General features: G+C 42.0%; 1 protein-coding gene across 1 annotated transcript in view; it reads left to right on the top strand.

The window, feature by feature from the left end:
* Positions 1–20,188, top strand: part of PDLIM4 (PDZ and LIM domain 4) — a 108,292-nt gene extending 88,104 nt beyond the window's left edge. Inside the window, exons 4-7 of the mRNA XM_072145987.1 lie at positions 6,275–6,471; positions 11,960–12,117; positions 17,632–17,752; positions 19,606–20,188. Coding sequence (XP_072002088.1) covers positions 6,275–6,471; positions 11,960–12,117; positions 17,632–17,752; positions 19,606–19,810 — 681 coding nt within the window. The 3' untranslated portion in view covers positions 19,811–20,188. The remainder of the gene's footprint in view (positions 1–6,274; positions 6,472–11,959; positions 12,118–17,631; positions 17,753–19,605) is intronic.
* Positions 20,189–22,800: the final 2,612 nt, after the last annotated feature.

Here is a 22,800-nt window from a genome sequence, read left to right as displayed (position 1 = left end):
CCCTAGAGTAAATTTACTACCTGAACATATTAGGAGCAAAAACTAATGGGGAAAGTTGGTGCTAGAGAGAAAAGACTCTTAGCTGAATCTGAATCAGTGGAGCAAACCTCCAGTGTTTTAAAGAGTTAATAGAGATGGTGAAAGGTCCTCCTAAAGTATGACACAAGCAAGTAAAGAGATGGAGTAGAAGAAGTAGGGGTAAATATGGGGCAATGTGATTACAGGATAGAACCTGTTACTGTACATATGCACTATTACAATGCACTGTAGTCTTTAGAATTGGGGTTTGTGTACATCCTCCTCAGTTTTCCCTTTCTGTTAGTCAAAATTATATAGTGCCTCAATAATTTCTGTGATTGAGCCTCCTTGTTTTTCAGTAAATAATCTCACATTTTATTTATCACACAACTAAAGCAATTGAAATTACTGGAAAAAAAATACCGTAATTAGATATTTTTATGTGTCTAAGTTTGCAACTTTCCCTGCCACAATCCTTAGTAAATTCCCTCCATCGGGAATGTTATTCAGGATCTTGTCACACTGTTGCCTCTTTCTTAACTGTATGAATGTCAGAATGACATGGAAATCCCTGTTTAGTCTAGTCTCTAAGTAGTCTTAGAGTGTAGTAGTTTGGTATGTACGTATAGTAGGGTCAAAAGTTGAAATCTGAAACCAACACCCTTAACGTTAGGAAGTCCAGAAGGGTAGAACTAGAACTATTTATAGTGGGGGAAATAACCCGATTTTGCAAGTTTTCCTAGCTACAAAGAATGGAGAGGTCTGTAATTATCTATCATAGGTAGACTTCAACTGAGAGAAACCACATTGTATTGTAAATAAGTGCTGTATTATTGCATTAAATAAGTATTTGATCCTCTACCAACCAACAAGAATTCTGGTTCTCTCAGACCTGTTCGAAGCTCCTCCTACTCTGTACTTATTACCTGTATTAATTGCACCTGTTTAAAGTTTCTACCTGTATAAAATACACCTATCCACAAACTCATCAATCACACTCCAATCTCTCCACCATGGGCAAGACCAAAGAGCTGTCTAAGGACACCAATGACAAAATTGTAGACCTGCACAATGCTGGGATAGGCTACAGGAGAATAGGCAAGCAGCTTGGTGAGAAGACAACAATTGTTGGCACAATTAGTAGAAAATGGTTTTCTGTAAACCGGGAGGGGCAACTACACCATGTATTGCAAGATTCTGGACAAATACCTCCTTCTCTTAGTAAGAGCATTGAAGATTGGTCCAGGTTGGGTCTTCCAGTATGAAAATGACTCAAAGCACAGGCAGGGCAACTAAGGAGTGGCTCCATATGAATTATTTCAAGGTCTTAGAGTGGTCTAGCCAGAATCAGAAATCTTGCGTTTTACATCCCTCCAGATGTAAAATGCAATGTTGCCCAGCAACTACCTCGAAACCTGAGAGATCTGGAGAAGATCTGTATGGACGACTTGGCCAAAATCCCAGCTGCAATGTGTGAAAACTTGGTCAAGAATTACAGGAAACATCTGACCTCTGTAATTTATTTCTGTACCAAATATTACATTCTTTTTTTCTATTATATCAAATACTTGTACTTATGCTAATTAATTATTTAAAAATTCTACAATGTGGTTTTCTGTATTTTTTTTAGATTATGTGGCACATTTATCAAAAACAGTGCAAACAGCATTATGTGCAGTTTACCTGTTTAGTATTAAGGATGCGCCAGATTTGTGATTTGTGACGCACATTCATCAAGAACCCCACGCTCGTGGCACTGCCCCAACGGAGTGCACCAACTTTTTTTGGTCTACCTTTAACATAGGGTGTGCGACACCCTTCAGACTCTACATATCAAATGTGGCACACGCTCCAGTTTGACAGAAAACTGGCACAAAGGCTTTAGTAAACATGGCTTTCTGTCTCTCACAGTGGAAGTGAACCTACAATAACAATTACAGACCTCTTCATTCTTTGTAGGTGGGAAAACTTGCAATATCTGCCTTGGATCAAATACTTTCCCCTACTATATGTAGGTCTATTAGGTCTAAAGGTCTATTATTTCACTTTCAGTTTATCATTTTTACAAACATTTTATTCCTTTTTTGTTTTAATGTAGTGTCAGAAAGCCCTTAATTTGATATCCGTATATACTCAAGTATAAGCGAGTGATTGGGGGCACTCTGCTGTATGTTAAATGTATGGGGCACTCTACTGGATGTTAAATGTATGGGGGCATGCTGCTGGATGTTAAATCTTTGGGGACACTCTGCTGTAAGTAATATCTATGGGGCACTCTGCTGTAAGTAATATCTTTTGAGGGCACTCTGCTGTAAGTAATATCTATGGGGCACTCTGCTGTAAGTAAGATCTTTGGGGGCATTCTTCTGTACTAACATCCATGGGGGCACTCTGCTGTAGGTAACATCCATGGGGGCACTCTGCTGTAGGTAACATCTATGGGGGCACTCTGCTGTAAGTAACATTTTTGGGGGCACTCTGCTGTGAGTACATCTTTTGGGGGCACTCTGCTGTGAGTACATCTTTTGGGGGCACTCTGCTGTGAGTAACATCTATGGGGCACTATGCTGTATGTAACAACTATGGGGGCACTCTGCTGTAAGATCTTTGGGGCAATCTGCTGTAAGTAACATCAATGGGGGCACTCTGCTGTACATTTTATTAATTGGAGGGGCTACTGTGAACATTTTATTGATGAGGGGAGACTACTGGACATTTTATTGATCAGTAGCGGCTGCATTTACCACCATAGGCTTATACTTAATATGTTTTCGAGTATTTACAGTAATTGTCCGATGAAGATCTCTATCTTGCTGACATTTTAGATAACATTGCAACATGATTGTTCACAGACTTGGAACATGAAACAGAGGCAAATCCACAATTTTTCTGTCTGTTGTTCTGTCTCTTTCTGGTCATGTTAGATGAAACATAACCATTCTGCAGGAATCTAATAACCATTTATCAGGTTCACAATTCCAGAGAATCTACAGTATGTACAATGTGTATATTTATTGCACAAAGGGAAACTGAGCTCCTTCTGGTGATGACTGCAGTCACAGGAAGGACATGCCATTAATCCTGGACAGGATCTCTAGCATGGAGCATGGAGCATTGTACAGTATTAGGCATTTCACATTTATAAATTTAGATGTTCTTTATGCTGGAAATAAGGTTTCTCATCCAATATGTAATTGGGACTTTATTACCTGGCACAAATATTCATCATCTGCTACATTCCAAAAATCTGCTAGTTGTCTAGAGTCTGTAGGCGCGGCACAATGCCAGGTACTGGAACTTGTTGATGGGGGAGCATTGGTTCACACAAGATATGCCAAGCAGAACAGTGGTACTGATCAGTCACTAACAAGGCTGAACCACAAGAGAATCCTGACCCACAAGCCACACCATGTGCACAGGCGGTGTTCTTAAGGGGGTACCTTATATCATACATAGTACTGCGTGATTGACATTTATCGACATTGATCCTACTAGCAGATGAACAAATAGGAACACAATGGTGGAAAAAACACAAATCCTGAGAAGCAGTATCCCATTTCTTAGGTCAAGCTGTATGACCACAATTGTTACATAATTTCTTGGAGCAGAGTTGTGTGTATTATTCATGTAGCCTGTTTAGATCATTACAATACAAGACTCTTAATACCTAAGGACATGCCAGTTGTATGATCAAAGTTATTTTGTGGCCTCAGAAATTCTACCCCACCGATAGAGGAACAAACACTCCCTCCAAAGCTCTGACGCACTTTTAGCCTTCATGGTGACCGGGTTCCAGAGCCATAGAAATGAGCCAATTCTACACGTTGATGGCTTCTTTTCATGATTGTTTTCTTCCTTTTCAAAGTTTCCTACTTGTACAATGTTTCATTCTTTGTTGGCAAGTGATGGATATGTTTTCCATATGACACTTGACATTTGTTCTTCTCCTTAGAAGAAGAAGTAATAAGAGGCATCTGGGTTGAATGTCACCCCAAGTTCTTTCTTCCTTGAGAATGAGCAGCCCTTTCATGAATATGTTGTTCTAATGTATTTCAAGCTTTGTATATGTGTGAAGAAACCATTGTCCTAGGCCTAAAATTTCCTATAACTGCCCTACACATGCAATCTGGCAGCAGCTACCACAATGGCTTCTGCAAGTAGATTAGAATATGATTAAAATGTCTAAGCGTTTTCCCAGCCAAGAAGAAAGGGAGAGAGTGAAAAGTCAATATTCAGAACATTTTGAAGCTGTAAGAGCTGGAAAAAGTTCACATTTCATAAGTGTTGAAAAGAGAATGAAGTAAAGTTGGATACTTTTTCAGGATATAAATAGAACATGGAAGTGCGTTTTTTACATCTTCTAGATGCTGATGATCCGGCTCTGTTGACTTTTCTGATTGATTCATTATGTTCTAACCAGGGGTTGCAGGACTCATCTTCTGGGATACAGATTCCACATGCTCATTAGTTCTGAGCTGGAAGAAGATATATTATTTTATTTTTATTGGATGGTGAAGAGTTCAGTGTCTTAAAATTCAGTAACGCTTTGGAGTTGGTGCGTTGTAGTTGATGATTTCTAACACATTTTAAAAAAAACCTATTCATAGAATGATAAAGTATACCATAGTTGTGTGGCATATATGTGCACATAACTATTATTTCTGGTACTTTAAAGTTGCAGCCTTGTCCTTTCCAGCTTTTACTTTAGTGTATTCCTAAGTACAGACCAGGAAATAGTGGAAAATAACTAAAATCTCAAAAGGCTGTTTGGGACTATTCAATGACAAAATTTTACCGTTCTCAAAGAGAAAGGATCATCTCAGAAGTGTTTTCGAAAAAAGGTTTAAAATGTATGAGAATATATATGCTCTTTAAAAAATATCAAATAAAGAAAAGGTATAAAGAACAAAGTTCTGTATTTCCGCCCTTCATCTTCACATGGTTTTATTTTGTCTTATGAAACAATTAGGGTACAATTACATCACATTTCTCTGGGTATACACGCTGAACATATCCATAGACATATGCTGAACAGCAGCAGCAGCAGCCAATCACTGGCTACTTTCGGTGTTCACTGCAAGGGGTGGAGCAGGAGGACCTATCCCACTCTATGAGGGAGATTTATCATCAAGTTTCTGAGGAGAATCTGTTCTAGTTGCCCATGGCAACCAATCCGAGCTCAGCTTTAATTTTATGAACAGCTGTGGGAAAATGAAAGCTGAGCTCCGATTGGTTGCTATGAACAAGCTAGAACAGTTCTGCTCTAAGAGACTTATGATAAATCTCCCCCTATGTGTATACAGTGAGTGGAATAGTAAGTGGGACAGTTATAAACACAAGAAATCCTCCTTATGTATTCTTGCAATAGAGGCCAAACAGCAGGGCTGCGGAGTCAAAGTCAGTGACAATTTTGGTGGAGTTGTGATAAAATGGCCGACTCTCCAAACTAATAATACTGGAGACCCCGGAGCAAACAAAAAAAAAATCCTCTCCTTTCCTGGCTCTTCTTCTACTCCCAACACCACACTGCAGCTTCTTTCTCCTCCATGTGCCGCTCTGCTCTGTGTCCCGTGCTGGTTGTATACGGCGGCATCAGGACCCAGAGCAGAAGTGCGCCAGGAGAAGGAGAGGACCCGGGAGCAGTACATTACAGATGACAAGTCCTGGGTCCTGACCTTGACTCATACAACCAGTGTCAGGAGTCAGTACACAGAGGAACGTCAGAAGAGGACCCAGGAGCAGTGAGTACTTCTCAGATGCACTCACCGCTTCCCTGCCTTCTGTACCAGTGAAAGCTTACATTTGTTATGTTACATCAGTTCAGCGCTTGTTGTCATCAGGGTGTGGACCACAATTCATGGCCTGAAAGGCTGCATGTGGCCTGTTGACACGGCTTGTGCACCCCTGATCCCCCTTTTAGTTGAGATGAATATGTGCAGAACTTTATGTACATGGGCAGGAGTGGAGCTCCACTGCTATAGATCAGAGGATTAAGGCACTGGGAAGAAATGCCCACATCTCCAGCACTGCTAGAGGGACCAGGGACGAGTCGTGGAGTCGAAGTTCAGGAAATTTCGACTCCACAGCCCTGCTAAAAATGTGATGTGAATGTAGCCATATTCTGGAAAATAATTTGCAGATAATAAAAAAATTATTCCTATATATACTGTTTACCATTTTTATTTCTAGTATCTAGATTATCATATATTTCTAAAAAATAAATTAATATTTCTGTGTTTTGTACTTCTTTATTTAGGATATTTTCCCATCAGAAAGTGCTAACAACAGGCGATCAACACCAGTTTCCCCACGAGGCAGTCCAAGTGATGTCCGACCAATGCTCAACACTCAATACAATAATCCATCCAGACTCTACACAAACAACAACAACAACACTATAGAATCACATCTGTCTTCTCATATGGGAAGGATCAACATCTCTTCTCCACCAAGGTGCGTTCACTTCTGGGTTTTCGCTTACTTGAATCTTTTAATATGATGTATGATCTCTATCTTTATCATTATGTCTGTATACATGATCCAGAGTTCTTTAAATATAGTTGTCCCTGTTAAGTTGTATATAGATTAATAGAAAATATGTAAGGAATGATTTTTCAAGGATTATAATATTCTAACTTGCTGTTAAATTTGTATTATAGTATAGTATATAATAGTGATGAGCAGACCTCACAAAGTCATAGCTCGGCCAAACTCAGGCTCTGTTCAGCTCCAGGTTCCAAAACCCAGACCCGAAGCCCCACAAGTAATTCCCCCGCAATCGGTGGTGCTAACTCCTTAAATATTGGTGGTGACATTTAAATCAATGTAGTGTGTGGTGTGTGACAATCATCCCCAAAATGTTGGTGCAACATTGATTTAAAGGGAACCTGTTATCACATTTTTCAAATACAGCTAGTGTCAGGTTCCCATAGAGCCCTAGTAACTAACCGACACCCTTCTTTAAGCTATTTTTTTTGCCTGCACATCTCCATAAAATCAGAGTTATAAATTAGCCTGGCATCCGGAGAGAAGTTGCGGGGGGTGATTATTGTCTAATGTCTGTTGACCAGGGTGACATCATCACAGGTCCTTTAGCCTTCTAACATTAGTAAACTGTACACCATGCACATATCTGACCACATAAAATAACTTTTTATCCTCTCCATGCAGGGTGCAGTGATTTCATGTGCTCAGATATGTGCATCGTGTACAGTTTGGTAATGTAAGGAGGCTAAAGGACCTGTGTTGATGTAACCCTGGTCACATGACATTACTGCTGCATGCTGAGAAAGAATGGGGATGAGCTGCTGGCTTCAGCCCAAGGAGGCAATGCTCAACTCAACTTGCTCTAGATACCTCTGGATACCAGGTAAAATTATAAAGTTGAATATATCAGAGGGAAAACATTTTTAGCAAAAAAAAAAGTGTCAGTTAGTTACTATGGCTCTAATGATACCTGCCACTAGCTGTATTTGTGAAAAAATTGGTGACAGGTTCCCTCTAAATGCTGCTGCCAGGATCAGTGCCAGCACCGATGAGGGTTGTGCCCAGCCTGAATCTGGTTGGGTCCGGGGGCAGCTGAACTGTCAAAGTTTGTGGTCCACATCTGCTCAACACTGGTTATAAACAGTGTCTTTCTGCCACTTAAAGGTGTTTTCCCATCTAAACTAAAATAGTCAACTATAAAATACTCTATTTAGTAAAACAACTTTTCTTTGACTTTTTATCTGCTCCTTTTTTCTCCTGTACTGAGCAATGTTTCTGAAATACTTCTCAAGTCCTGTACACAGAACGTAAGGACTGGAGGCTAATGATTAACTCTCTCTTTCTATACTTGGAGCATATTTCATACTCAGTTATTTGATGAGATTAGACTATCCATGGACTGAGTGTAAAGAGTTGTCATTAGAAACATTATCAGGCTCTGATGTCACTGGATACAGGACAGAAAGCTGATGTACACAGTAAGATGGGAAAGAAGGGCACAGGAAGATATTTATTTAATAAAGTATACAGAGTTCAATATAATTAACTGAACTATTCAATTCTGTTTAAAGTAAATCTACCATCAGGATAAACCAGGGACACTTACTCATAGATCCAGGCACTGTGACTGTGGGAATCTTCTTATATTTGTTAGCTATGGCCTTCTTTTTTCTAACCAGAGCCCCTTTCCGCAGTTGCTTCACAGACTGTCACACTGCCAGACTCAGAGAAAGTTTCAGCACATAGTGAAAGGGGGAAGGACTCCCAGAGCTCTTCTGACTGATTAGCATAATGTTAAAAGTTGATTTTAGAAGGAAGGAGGCCATGTATAGCAAATATAAGAAGATTACCACAGTCACCGCGCCTGGAGCCATGAGTAAGTGTCCCTGGTTTATTATGAAGGATTTTGATGGTAGATTTTCTTTAATCGGACAACTCTTTATTAGTACATATAACACAGTAGGTAATACAGAATCATATTATGTTAACACCACAAAAGGGCCAACGGAATCAATTCCAACAATCCACATGATAAATCCACCCGGTAGATTTTCTTTAACTTGGTAAAGTTTACTTACACTCTTCTAAATTCCTTTTCATAGTATCTGAATATTGTCATAATCTTCCTTCAAGGGATACTCTAGGATGCTTTTATTCTCACCTATCTTTAGGATATGAGGTAAATATAAGATTGGCAGGTGTCTGACCCCTGGCACCGCCACTAATCAGCTGGCATAAAAGACTGCAATGATCAGATGAGCTCTGTTTTTTTTACAGTTTAAGTAACGTACATTCATTGTATAGTGGTTGTGTTTGGCATTGCACTTAAATGGGGCTGAGTTAAAAATAGGCCATGTGATCAGTACCACTGACCTGTGAAGGAGGAGTACTGATCATGGCGTGTCAGGTATCAGACATCCGGCATTCTGAAATTGGATTAAAAAATCAGTTTAATTTCCTAAAATAAATAGTTACTACCATTGTTAGCCAAATCAGTTTTAATGAGGTTAAGTTCTCTGTCATGGGTCACCAAGAGGGGACCTGCACTCCCATTCCTGTTTGAGCGTTCCCCTTCCTGCACATAAGCTGAATTCAGCACCTACCCCACGTCGGTGGTCTCCAATCTGCAGCAGTCAGGTTGTGCTGGGACCACTGCAGTAGAGTATGAAACCTCATCTGGTTTGCAGCGTTTGTACTGAAGACAAAGCTGCTCTGCGTGTAGAGGTCCGTACTATCTGTCCCACCATATACATTAATGACCTTGTACAGAATGTTTGGATTCCTTCTCCAGTGCAGCTGTGCTGAATCATGTGGATGTATACATTACTTTGAAAGGAAACCTTTGTGTATATAGCCGTACTGCCAAATATGGTTTACTAAACTGAATTTCTACAAGCACGCGGCATACATTTATCTGTAGAAATTTTCTCTGTGCTGTAAATAGTGAACAGTATGTTGTAGCCCATGAATGAGAGCAGATTTCAACAAGATGTGGCTTCTGGTAGCCAATGTCTTAAAATCTGTCAAACTTAACGTCAGATTTAATTAGAAGCTTTCAATGAAATTACAGAGAAGCATTCAGCAGAGTCAGATAGTCTCCTTGTGGAAGCCTTTTTATGGAGCATATTATTCTAACCATTCTCCTTCCACACAGAATATGTGTGCCATGGGTCCTGGGCTGTATGAATATTATAGCCCCTACAAGTCTGGAATCACTTCCTACATATGGTACTAGAATCAGCTTGGGGAATGGAGGATTCCTTTCTGCTTTCAATTTGCAGTTTCAAGATTGGAGGTCCTGCAAAAGTCATGGGTGAAGCCCGTTCCCAGTATAAAATTCAGTGGTTGGTTTGGATAGGCTAGAAGGCTTGGGCCCTGGGCTACCGTCCAGACCGTCTATATTATGATCCACTACTATTCCACACCACTGCCTTTTTTAGCCCCATTTCATTGGGTTGAGGTTAGGGAACCACCCATGTTTCACCTTCACCCCTGTCACTCTTTACCATTATGGACACAGCAGCAGGAATAATATAGTGGTTATACCCATCAGTTTGTTTAACCCCTCTGATGTCCTGGGTAATAGTCACTGCAGCATCTTAGTAGTTTAAGGGGGTATATTTTTCTTCCCTCAAATAAAGCCTGTAGGCTTCACTGAAAATAGTATTTCTAGTATTTTTAGATTATACCAGGTTCTGTTTCGCATAAAGAAACGATGCACAATCCATGGTTGGCTGTAAGTGATATCTCATACAACAGATGTCCACAGTCTAATGATGCTTCATTGTTTCCCTGTCTCGTAAATGTTGGTGAATGAATGAGACCTCAGCCCTGAGAGGCTGTTTTATCTACCTCTGCATTGGATGTGGATGTGGAATGTTTGTTCTTATCTGATGGAATATTTGAAGCAGTCTTAGGGCTGTTTCACACAGTTCGTGATCATTGGCTTGTGGGTAAGCCGGAACTCCTTGCATCATATATCAATATGATGCAGGGAATCGCGTCCCAAGCAGTGTGGTTAGTCCGTGACATAGGACTGCATAGACCTTGATCAAGGAATACTAGGTGATCAGTCATAAGGTAGGCTGCATGAACTTGCTGTGATAATGGGACCACTAACTGGCCAGGCTCCACGGGCCAACGCAGACCTTTCATCGTAGTGAAATATGATGCAAGGAGTCCCTGGTTGTCAGCAGAACTGCAGCACCAAACTGTCATGCTGCTGTTCGCTGGCAAGCAGGGACTTCTTGCATCATATTTCACTATTGTGCCAGGACTCCCGTCCCTGGCACTGTGCTCTTTCCATGGAATCAGGCCAGCGCACCTTTTCATTTCCCAAAACCCAGCACGCTGTGTGTGGCCAGCCTTAGGGTGTGGTCACACAGCTATTCAATGCAGTGACAGCAGAGTAATTGTAGTGTACAGCTCCTGCACTGTAGGTTAGCACCCTAAATTTGTATGAAATATTGTCAACACAGGATAATCAGATGAAAGATTTTATTTTTCTATGTGGTGGAATATTCAACGGAAGTATAGCTTCTAGCTTAAGTTCCAAAAAAAGTGTGTCAGTGGGAGGTAGTATCCTGTATGTTGGCAGGTAGCTGATGGAGTCATTTATTACGATTTAAAGGGAACCAGGGATCTCATTTTCACATTATAATATAATTGTGTGTTAAACCTTACCTTGCACCCTGACAGAATCCTCTGTGTAGTCCCAGAGTTTGGCTTTGGTTTGAATGCATTTCAAAAAACAACACGTGATTTGTCTGCTCACTCCCCAGCACTCAGCCCCTCCTTGTGCTCCTTCAAAGGAACAGAACTCACGGGGTGGTAAGCTGACATCAGTGGGGGAGGGAGGCGCTGTACAGGAGCACAAAGGTGGGAGCTGAGAGCTGAGTGAGTAGCACAGAAAAGTCACATGTTGTATTTTGAAATGCATCCAAACTAAAGCCCAACCCCTGTGACTACACAGAGGATTCGGTCAGGGTGTAAGGTAAGTTATAACGCACAATTATATTGTAATGCAAATGCTTAGAAAAGCAGAAAGGCATGTTTGCAATGTAGCTGTAATGGGCTTCTGTCTTTAGTGAAAATGAGGTCCCTGGTGACAAGTTCCCTTTAAGATATGTGAAGTATTTTGCTACAACATGGGAATGATTGTAGCATCTGCACTTCTGATGGATTGTTCTGCTTACTGTGTATTATATGCATTTGTATGGCTACTATTTGATTATACATTCCCCTGCAGTTGAATGTCTGGCTGGCCATAGCGTCCATGGTATAACATGTTTGCTGAATGTTTCATGAGCAGGCCATATTGTAGAAGGTGTTGTTTTGATAAAAAAGGCTTCCTTCGAGATACATCGAGATTCTTCCAGCACTGGAGGCGTGTTGCCCATTGGTACATATCATTGTCGTTCTGTTAACTGGTTGTTTGGTGATTTGTTGTTAACAGTGTCGACCCACAGAGAACTGTCCCGAGAAGCCGAAATGGAGTTCACACAGAATCAGATGTATACAAAATGCTCCAAGATTATGAAGAACCGGTATCTCAGCCCAAGCAGTCTGGATCGTTCAAGTACTTGCAGGATATGCTGGAAGCTGGAGAGAATGGTTGGTATAGCTTAGAGTATGGCCATCTATATGAACTTTTCTATTTGTGTCACCTTAGAAATCCCCCTGTAGGCTGATGTGCTGGTTCTAGGAGTGACTGGTGGTCAACAGTCCCTGCATCAAAACTATCTCAGACAATGCCCCTACCAGTCACCGAGTCATCATTTTCCCATGGCATTGTATGGGCTGAACTAAGACTCCTGGTCGGCTATGACCAATAAGATCTCTAATAATCAGTCACGCTATAAAATATCTACAGTAAACACATTTCAAGATAACAGTGTCATATTTTCAACAAGTTTTATTTATCATTATTTCATGAAGGGCAATTCATATTGGAAAACATGGCCCAAGCGTGGCTAAACTGAATTCACAGCCTCATTTATGACACTGTGAGATCCAGAACTACCATAGATTTAATGGACAGTAGATATGAGGTCCATCTGTAACACCGTCTATGTCCACATACAGTGGGTACGGAAAGTATTCAAACCCACTTACATTTTTACTCTTTGTTTCATTGTAGCCAGTTGGTAAGATCAAGAGTTCCTTTTTTTGCTCATTAGTGTACTCTGCCCCCAACTTGAGATATTGTTCATAAATTGTTTATAAATTAGCAAAAATATCTACATTTCAGTTTTTTTCTGTCAAAATTTGGTTCAGAGTGTACATTAATTAGCTTTTTTGATCTTACCAATTGGCTGCAATGAAACAAAGAGTGAAAAAGGGGTTTTAATACTTTCTGTACCCAGTGTAAGGTTTAGTCTGGCCTGGAAATCTGACCAATATGTCATTGGTCTCTGTACCCTGATTGCATAATCGGGTGCGACGACCCCCATGCAGAAATTTAGATGCCACTGGCGACTCCACTGGCACCGATTGCGGGTGTAAGGCCCCTTTCAGGCCCCTTGCACACTTGCGTTTTTAACGCGCGTTTTCTGCGCGTGCTTTTGACACGCAGAACTTGCATTGCACTCTGACCCATTGTAACCAATGGGTCTTTTCAGACTTGCATTTTTTTTCACGCACACACACGCATTTTTTTTAACGCGCGTTAAATCTCGACATGCTCTACTTTTGCAAGTCACGCGTGTGAAAAACGCACCATACAAATCTATGGAGATGCATCAAAAACGCATTGCACTCTGAGACACTTGCAAGTGCAATGCAAGTGCAATGCGTTTTTCACGCATCAATTGCCATAGAAAAGATAGAGCTCAGTCCTGAGTCCATTTCACGCGCATTTTCTGCGCGTGAAAAAAGCATTGAAATGGCATTGAAAACGCGCGTGAAAAACTGAGACACTGAACAAACTCTGACTGAAAACTGATTGCACTCTGATGCAAAAAGCACGTTTTTCACTGACCAAACCCTGATCGCACCCTGATCAAACTCTGACGTGATCTGCAACGCAAGTGTGGAAGGGGCCTCACACTTGCATTTTTCACGCACGTTTTCTGCACGTGCTTTTGACGTGCAAAACTTGCATTGCACTCTGACCCATTGTAATCAATGGGTCTTTTCAGACTTGCAATTTTTTTTCACACACACACATGTGCGTTTTTTTTACGCGCGTTTAAATCTCGACATGCTCTACTTTTGCAAGTCACGCGCGTGGAAAACGCACCATACAAGTCTATGGAGACGCATCAAAAACACATTGCACTCTGAGACACATACAAGTGCAATGCGTTTTTAACGCATCAATTGCCATAGAAAAGATAGAGCTCAGTCCTGAGTCCATTTCACGCACATTTTCTGCGTGTGAAAAACGCATTGAAATTGCATTGAAAACGCGCATGAAAAACTGAGACACTGAACAAACTCTGACTGAAAACTGATTGCACTCTGATGCAAAATGTCAGTTTTTTACTGACCAAACACTGATCAAACCCTGATCTGCAACGCAAGTGTGGAAGTGGCCTTACTGATGGAGATTTGGGTTTGGTACCCGGACAGAAACAGATTTTTTAATTAAAATTGGTCAAATGTTCTGCTCCTCACAAGTTAGGACAATTTGGGAAACTAAACCAACTACAGATCCTTATTGACCGGTGGTTTATATTTACCCTGGTCCAGAGTTCTCAATGCTTGCACTGTCATTTAATAAAGCTGTGTTGTACAACCCGACTCCACTGTGCATGTGCCAGAGCCCCAGCGATGAGTCCTGTGATCCTTATCAGACTCATCTCTTGGTAAGTATAAAGAGATGGGTTTTTTTACATACCAGCCACAGACAGAGATGTGACAGCGTAATTTGGGATACTAAATCTCAGGTCCATAAGAACCTGTAGTTATTTTACTTCCATATCCTGAAGCTGCTCCAACAATGAAAAGGTAGCCTGCAGCTGGAAGATTGTGCATATACTAGCTGGACTGTACAATATGTTATATACAGTAAATACATCTCCATTACAGGAATAGGCCATTTAATTTGTAATGTGAACAAATGCAGAACAAAACCTCATCTTCTCATCAGGAAATGTAAAGCAGTTCCATGTTTTTAACCATTTGTAAACCAGGCTGAGCTCTGCCATCAACTTTGCTGAATTGTGCAGATTCTGCTATTGAGTCGATAAATCAGGAATAGACACATAGTTTATTGTTTCTATTATGTACAATGATAATATGATCTCTGCCAACAGCAACACTTCCTTTAACTATCTGCCAGTAAGCGGTAAGGAACCCTACTGCTGGCCTGACAAGAGCGGCATGAAGAGACGCTTTCTGTTATCTTAGGATGAACATTGCAACCACATAGGCCAAGTTCTCTTAAAACAATAGACAAGAATGCAGGGGAGATTTCTATGGTTTCCTCCTGCCGTTCCATTGTAAATGCCCAATTGCACTCTACAAGTCCAGCATAGCAGCAAATGGACTGGCTGGTTCATGTCCAGCCATTATCTCATTGTATTATAGACTTTTAGACAAAGCACAGGACATGGTCAAAAGTGAGGGAATTTATCTCATGGGAAACTATTGGATTGAGGCCTTTATGAAATTAGCTGAAATTTATTTTGGAGGAACATAGTACAGTACATAGGGTGTGTACCGTATAGGTTAAGCCTGTTTTTACAATGTCACAAAGAGGGAGATTTATTATACGCCCTGCGGCTACGCCCCCCTGTGTCCCACCGGATACATTAAGAGGTTATGGCAGGTGGGACCTGGTGTGGTTTTGCACAAAAACAAGCAAACAAAAGATTTCTGATTTTTCAAAAGAACCCAGGCCTGGGGCAGAAATGTGCCCGCTCCTCCACTGTCAGAGTTTGTTCAGTGTCTCAATTTTTCACGCGCGTTTTCAATGCAATTTCAATGCGTTTTTCACGTGCAGATAACGCGTGAAATGGACTCAGGGCTGAGCTCTATCTTTTCTATGGCAATTGATGCGTGAAAAACGCATTGCACTTGCATGTGTCTCAGAGTGCAATGCATTTTGATGCGTCTCCATAGACTTTTATGGTGCGTTTTTCACGCGCGTGACTTGCAAAAGTAGAGCATGTTGAGATTTAAATGCGCGTTAAAAAAAACGTGTGTGTGTGCGTGAAAAAAAATGCAAGTCTGAAAAGACCCATTGATTACAATGGGTCAGAGTGCAATGCAAGTTCTGCGCGTCAAAAGCACGCACAGAAAACCGCAAGTGTGAAAAACGCAAGTGTGAAAGGGGCCTAAAACACTGTTTCTATGGCTAGCACACATATCTCACACACAGCCGCGGTTTCCATAGCCCCATTGCCTGAGTATAGCAGGTCCTGTTCTTGCCCATGTTTGCAGCTGGCGCTGTCTTTCCTACGGTCCCTCACCTACCAATGGCACTTGTGCTGCCAACAACTAACTTCATGTTAATGCATATGTTCATGTACATAAGGGCCTAAATGATACACAAAATGTATGAAATTCTGAAATGAACGGGCCCTCACAGGTACAAGATTATACTTACCCCAAGTATACTTACATGCTGGTGTGTGCCCACTGAAACTGGATCCAATCTTTATTTAGCTGCTAATAGTTTATTTTTCAAGAAAAAAAGGACCTTTAAAAATATGCAAATGAGCCTCAGAGACCTCTGTGTACATCACAGAAGCCCCTTCTGGCTCCGCCATCTGCTAATTATTCATGCCTTCCTCCCTCCTGCCAGAGAGCCAGTGACATCAGCAGGAGCCATATGTGACATACACGGGAGCCCCTGGGGCTTATTTGCATATTTTTATAGGTCCTTTTCTCGAAAAATAAGCCGCTAAATGAAGAATGGATTGTGTTTCAGGGGACACATGCTAGTTTGTAAGTATACTTGGGTTTAAATCACTGGATCCATCCGGTTGATTTCCTGTAAATGCCTGGATCATTTGTAAGGTTTCAGAAACTTCTAACCTTTGTAGAAGCAAAGAGCGTTGCCTTTGTCTGAAGAGAGCTCCAGGCATACACGTCTGCTACTAAGCAGTCGCCCAGCTTCCCTGCCAGTAAGTGCATATAAACAGAGCTATTATTGAAGCAAAGTGGATTTCATGTCGTATAAAGATAATATGTTCCTTTGGCAGTGGCCAGGTGAGCCGTGTGGATTCATTCTTTCCTCTTGGCACACAGACACCCTCATATTGTCTTTTATTGGAGTAGGAGCCATGAATCAGGCCTGTCATAGAGCTCATTGTACCTTGCAGATAACAATGAGCAAACAAGCCAAACTTCCTCTGGCCAGGCCTGCAGGAGCAATGTAACCTCAGATGTGTTATTATACAAGGCAGTGACCTCCAGTATCTTCACATCTGTACAAATACATGAAAACTGGTGCAGAAGACAGCGACAAAATATTCCCAGAAGTGAGTCCCACATATTAATAGTCATCTGCAAAGTCTAGTTGTGTCACAAGAAAAGACACTGGTAACATTTAGAAAAGTGTGGAGTTTTCTTATTATAAACATAATGTAAGGGAATGAAGCCATAACTTACTTGCTTAGGCACAATGCAGCACTATACATTTTAGGGTTCAGGGCTCAGGGACAAAATTCCCCTCTCTGGTGGCAAAATCTTCCGGCACACGAGTTACTGAGTAATCTACAGTTTTTCCCACTTTTTCAGCTGACTTGCATCACTTTGGTTGTCTAAATCGTCTATGGTTGAACTGTGGAAAATTGTTCCAACTCAGAAATACTGTACTTTCTAAAGTACCGGTCCATTAAAATAATGGCCGACTGTTTAAAGGTTGCACATGTCATGTGGCACGTCGCTGATCCCATCAGTACGGATATACCCGGGACAATCCAGCAACCTCAGGAATTCTCCTGGATCTATGGCTTTGTATTCATGCATCTCAATAAACGTTAGACAAGGAGAGCTGATCTAAGACCGCAATGGCCAGATTTCTGTCAGGAGCCCAGTGTAAGGTTTCAAGAAGCAGTTTTAGATTCGTCTGACTTGTTGTTGTGCCGCCATGTTACAGTCAGTCTCAGTCTGTTCTTTTAGAGGATTAGGCAGAATTCTGTACACAGATCTGATATACTTTTTTATACTTGGCAGGTGAAAAGCTAGAAAGACCGTCCAGCTCCAGGAATGTCAAGTCTCCTGTGTCTAAGCTGAGCAGTCCACTGACTGGCTTACAGATGCTTCCAGAGTGCACCAGATGTGGGAATGGAATTGTGTAAGTAACAAAAATTACCAGAAATACAGAATTCTTACCATACTGATTCCTGGCAGCTTTGTGTTCTTCTTTTAACATATTTTGGGCCTTTTATATCAGCCTCAGGCCTGTTGATAAGGAACCCAGTGTGTTGGTCCAACCGTGCATATATGGGAACATTTCCTAAAAAAAACCCTGAAATATCTGGATCAGCATTCGGTCCATTACCGTATATATTCAAGTGTAAGCCGATATGAGTTTAAGCCGAGGTACCTAATCTTAACAAAAAAACTGGGAAAACCTATTGACTCGGGTATAAGCCTAGTATATAGCCTGCCAGCTCATGTCCCCAGTATATAGCCAGAAGCCGCTGCCCCCGGAAAATATAAACTGCAGCCACTGCACCCCAGTATATAGCCTGCAGCCCCTGCCCCCCAGTATATAGCCTGCAGCCCAGCCCCCTAGTTTATAGCCTGCAGACCCAGTCCCCCCAGATTATAATATGCAGACCCCTATTCCCAGTATATAGCCAGCCTCCCCCTGTTCCCAGTATATAGCCGGCAGCCCCCTGTCCCCAGTATATAGCCGGCAGCCCCCTGTCCCCAGTATATAGCCAGCAGCCCCCTGACCCTAGTATATAGCCAGCAGCCCCCTCTACCCAGTATATAGCCTGGCAGCCCTCTGTCCCCAGTATATAACCAGCAGACCCTGCCCCCAGTATGTAGCCTGCAGCCCCCGCCCCCCAGTATATAGCCTGCAGCCCATGCCCCCTAGTTTATAGCCTGCAGCCCCACAGAATATACTCAGCAGCCCCTGTCCCCAGTATATAGCCAGCAACCCCCTGTCCCCAGTATATAGCCAGCAGCCCCCTGTCCTCAGTATATAGCCTGGCAGCCCCCTGTCCTCAGTATATAGCCTGGCAGCCCCCTAACCCCAGTATATGGCCTGGCAGCCCGCTGTCCCTAGTATACAGCCTTACAGCCCCTGTCTCCAGTATATAGCCTGGCAGCCCCCTGTCCCCAGTATATAGCCTGGCAGCCCCCTGTCCCCAGTATATAGCCTGGCAGCCCCCTGTCCCCAGTATACAGCCTGGCAGCCCCCTGTCCCTAGTATACAGCCTGACAGCCCCCTGTCTCCATTATATAGCATGACAGCCCCCTGATCCCCGGTATACAGCCTGAGGCCCTCCTAGAGGAATGCCCGGCCTATAAAAAAAAAAAAATTGTGTCCTCTTCTTGCAATGGGGGCGTCGGAAGGTGAGTACACATTTTTTATATAGGCTCAAGTATAAGCCAAGTTTTTTTTTCAGCGTATTTTTGTGCAGACAAGTTAAACTTATACTTGGGTATATATGGTATTTATAGGTGTAATTTATGGTATTACATGCACATAAGATATATGATAGATAAGATGACAATAGTAAAATTGATGACTTCTTAAACATAGCATATGACTTTCTGAAATAGTACATTTTTAAAAAGTTTGCATAAATGAATTATGAGGGCTGATTCACACTTCCATGACAGAACTTGCAGTGTCCTGTTTCACAGACCAACCACAGTGTACTTCATACATCATATACAAGGAGTCCAGAGCATAGTCTCTGTGTCCACTCAATTTAACTTTATCATTCTTCTCCTTCCCTCCCCATCTGTTTTTTACTCTGAAATTTCTACTTACGTAGATCTTACTTGCTAAACAGAAGCTCATTTTCCATGCAGAGGGGAGGGGGAGGACATCACAGCAGCTACGTCTCCACCCAGCAGCTGCAACAGGAAAACATATTAGTACTTTCCAGCATTGTCTCAATAATTTGACAATAATACATGAATGTTTATATTGTGAGTCATTGTATTTACTCTGTCATTGTACAGCGGCACTATAGTCAAGGCACGAGACAAGCTCTATCATCCAGAATGCTTCATGTGTGATGACTGCGGCCTCAACCTGAAGCAAAGAGGTTATTTCTTTATTGAGGAGCAGCTGTACTGCGAAACCCACGCCAAGGAGAGAGTCAAGCCTCCGGAGGGATATGATGTTGTGGCTGTTTATCCCAATGCCAAAGTTGAACTTGTCTAACCATTGAAGAAAGCTTGTTGGAGAGGTCTACAGTCTTACACAGCAATACTCCCAGAGTCCTTCCCACCAGAAATAATGCTCTTACATTCCCCTGACAAGACATCTCCATCCTAACATTGTATCCAAGAAAACAATGCAGAAACACAATGAAAACGCTTCAGAGCATACACTTCCTGAATGAATGGCACTGATCATACTATCTATAGGGACCTGTCGGAAGGTTTTGTAACACTTTTGCATTAACTATCCATATGTTTTGCGTTGCTGTTGTGTGTAATCCGCAGTCTACAGTTTGTCTACTTTTGGCACCAAGAGAATTTTCTGTAAATACTAAATAAAATTCCTCCTCTGCTCTAATAAAATATATTGTTTTTAGTATTTCCAAGCTGTGTCTTTATTTCTTGGACAGATATATGGCATTAAAGAGGTTGCCTGAGGTTGCCGCTGCAATGCGGTCACTACTCTCGTCATGTGCATGTATGGCTTCTGCTTTGCCTTATACAGTTTCCTACCACAGGCAATATTTGAAAAAAAAACCTTGATAAACCCTTTTTAAATAGTTTATTTTAGTTACTGTCTATGTGGGTCTCCAAAATACCTTATTGTTTCTTTCTTGTTGGTATTACTGCTCCCTTAACATTCATGTTTAGTACCCAGGCGTTTTGACTGTAAGTTGACTATGATGTATTGGAGTACGGTGTGACAAGCCCCAGGATGTGTATTTATACTATTGTGGGCCCATGTTAGGTTCTTTGCTTTTCTTCTGGCATCAAAACACTGTAGGATTTATAGTTGGACTTGATGGTTGGACTTCAAGCTGATCTAGCGTAGATTTTTGCTGTAATATACACCAGTGTTTTGGCACATGTTATAGTACATTTGTCTGACAAGAGCGTCCCCAACATGGTCCACCTTGTTCCCTGGGGCGTCCACCTTTTTTAAGAGTTAAGCTACATTCACACTGCCATTGCCCACCGTACCAGAGCACGGCGTGCACACAGCAGTGCTGGGGAGAGGATGAGCGGGAGAGAGCCACTCACCCCCCGCCCCTCTCCATGGGAATATATGCCGCACGGCGACATGTCCTATCTTTCTATGGAGTACGGAGCAGTACGCCACGTGTGGGGCACCGTACCGCCTCCGTTGGACGCTGTGCGCCCATTGCTGTCTATGTGGGACATGTATCGGCCGTATATATACACGTGCACTTATATACGTCCCCCATACGGCAGTATGAATATAGCCTTACAGAATGGCCAAAAAAGGACACAAATTCTGCAGAATGTACTTTTTATATCTTGTGTGCCAAAAAACTGGCACACAAGCAATGATCTTTTTGCTTCTTTGTATCTGTCAATTCCATGGGAACAGATGTCATTCTCAAACTACAGATCTACTTTAGGGATAACATTCCAGCCATGCAAGGTTTAACCATAGAAGTAATTTCCTCTATGACTAAGCTCTCCCAAATCAGTCAGCCCACAAGTTTCTAGGGTTTTACACTGCAATCTATGCCTTATGACCACACAACATACTTCTTTCAGGCTATGGTTTAAAGATTTTCTGAGACTTTTCATGGTGCTTGTGCCTAATACAGCCTCCGTTTAAAGTTCGCCATTGTCTAGTTTTCTGCAGTGTTCCCTGAGTTTGCACCTGAATCCAAATATGAAAGTTGCAACTATTTAAAAAAAAAACTGCTGAGATACATCTGACAAGCAGAAAAACCTAGACGGACAAAGCCAATGATACATGTGCCCCAAAATCTACTAAAGCAAACACGTTGTTCAATAACCATCTCAGTAACCTCACATCTACGTTGACACAACGCTATTCGACCCAGAATTTATGACGGAAAATCATGGTCAGTTTCAGAATCAAAGTATTTGGAAAATCTGTGGTTCCTGTCCCCTAACCCTTGGCTTTGGAGCTACAGATGGTGCTTAGCATTAATTTTACTTGCGCAGTGACTACTTGCCTATATGTAAAATAACAGTGAGTGGCAGCTGTATAGCAGTAGGTGCCGCAGCTGAGCTTTCCTGGACTCCTTCTCAAATGATCTCGCTGTCGGCTTGTTTTCAATCTGTGAATTGGGGTGAAACCTCTCCAATAAAACAACTTTATTTTTACACTGGAGTCCTGGCTGGTGTGAGGTGTGATGTCATACTTCACAAGGATGTAAACTGGGAGGCTGATGTATATCACAGTGCAGAACTTTGGACTCTACGTGGCTCGACACCCTTACAGCTCCTTTCTGGATGGTAAAGCCATTGCTAGTGTTACCACAGCTGTGCTGCTCTGCTTTCCTTAATATAACACTGCAGACAGACTTGAGACCACAAATACACGTCATCTTGTAAAAAGCAATAAAACACTGCTGTCATAAATAGTCTTGGCTGCTGTGTAGGAGGTTCTACAGTTTAACCCCTTTTCGACCAGAGGCGGTTACAAAATCATCCAAAAACAAAGTTCCTTGGGCTATAGTTAAAAATATTAGTCAAAGGCCTCAAGCAGTTAATGTGACAAATGATGAAGCAAACCAGAATACTATTACGCTTCAGTATGGAGTAGAGACATAGTAGGGCCAATACACTTCCTAAAAGGGGTTTTCCCACAAACATAAGTTAGGCCCTATCCTGTGGATAACTTGCTGATCGCTGGGGGTCTCAGTGATCAGACCCCCACAGATCACGAAAACGAGGGGTTCGTCATAGCTCTCGTCGCTTCGTCAGAGTAATGGAGCAGACGGCCGCACATGACTGTTCTTCTACATTAACACCTCCGCGCACCAGGATGAACTACATCGTCCTCGTGCTGCAAGGGGTGTATGGAGTGACCTCATGAGCTGAGCTCTCTCCATACACAGCAGGTGTCGGCTGTATTATACAGCTGACGCCCGCCTGTTACTGCCACGGTCAGTGCTGGCACCAATCACCGTAGTTAACCAAACAAGATGGCGGCACCTAACCTTTACATGAGCGCCGCCATCTTGG

This window comes from Engystomops pustulosus, chromosome 4 (genome assembly GCF_040894005.1).
Source record: "Engystomops pustulosus chromosome 4, aEngPut4.maternal, whole genome shotgun sequence".
Lineage (NCBI taxonomy): Eukaryota > Metazoa > Chordata > Amphibia > Anura > Leptodactylidae > Engystomops > Engystomops pustulosus.
Note: the sequence above shows the minus strand (reverse complement) of the source record. Positions and strands in the feature narration are given on the sequence as shown.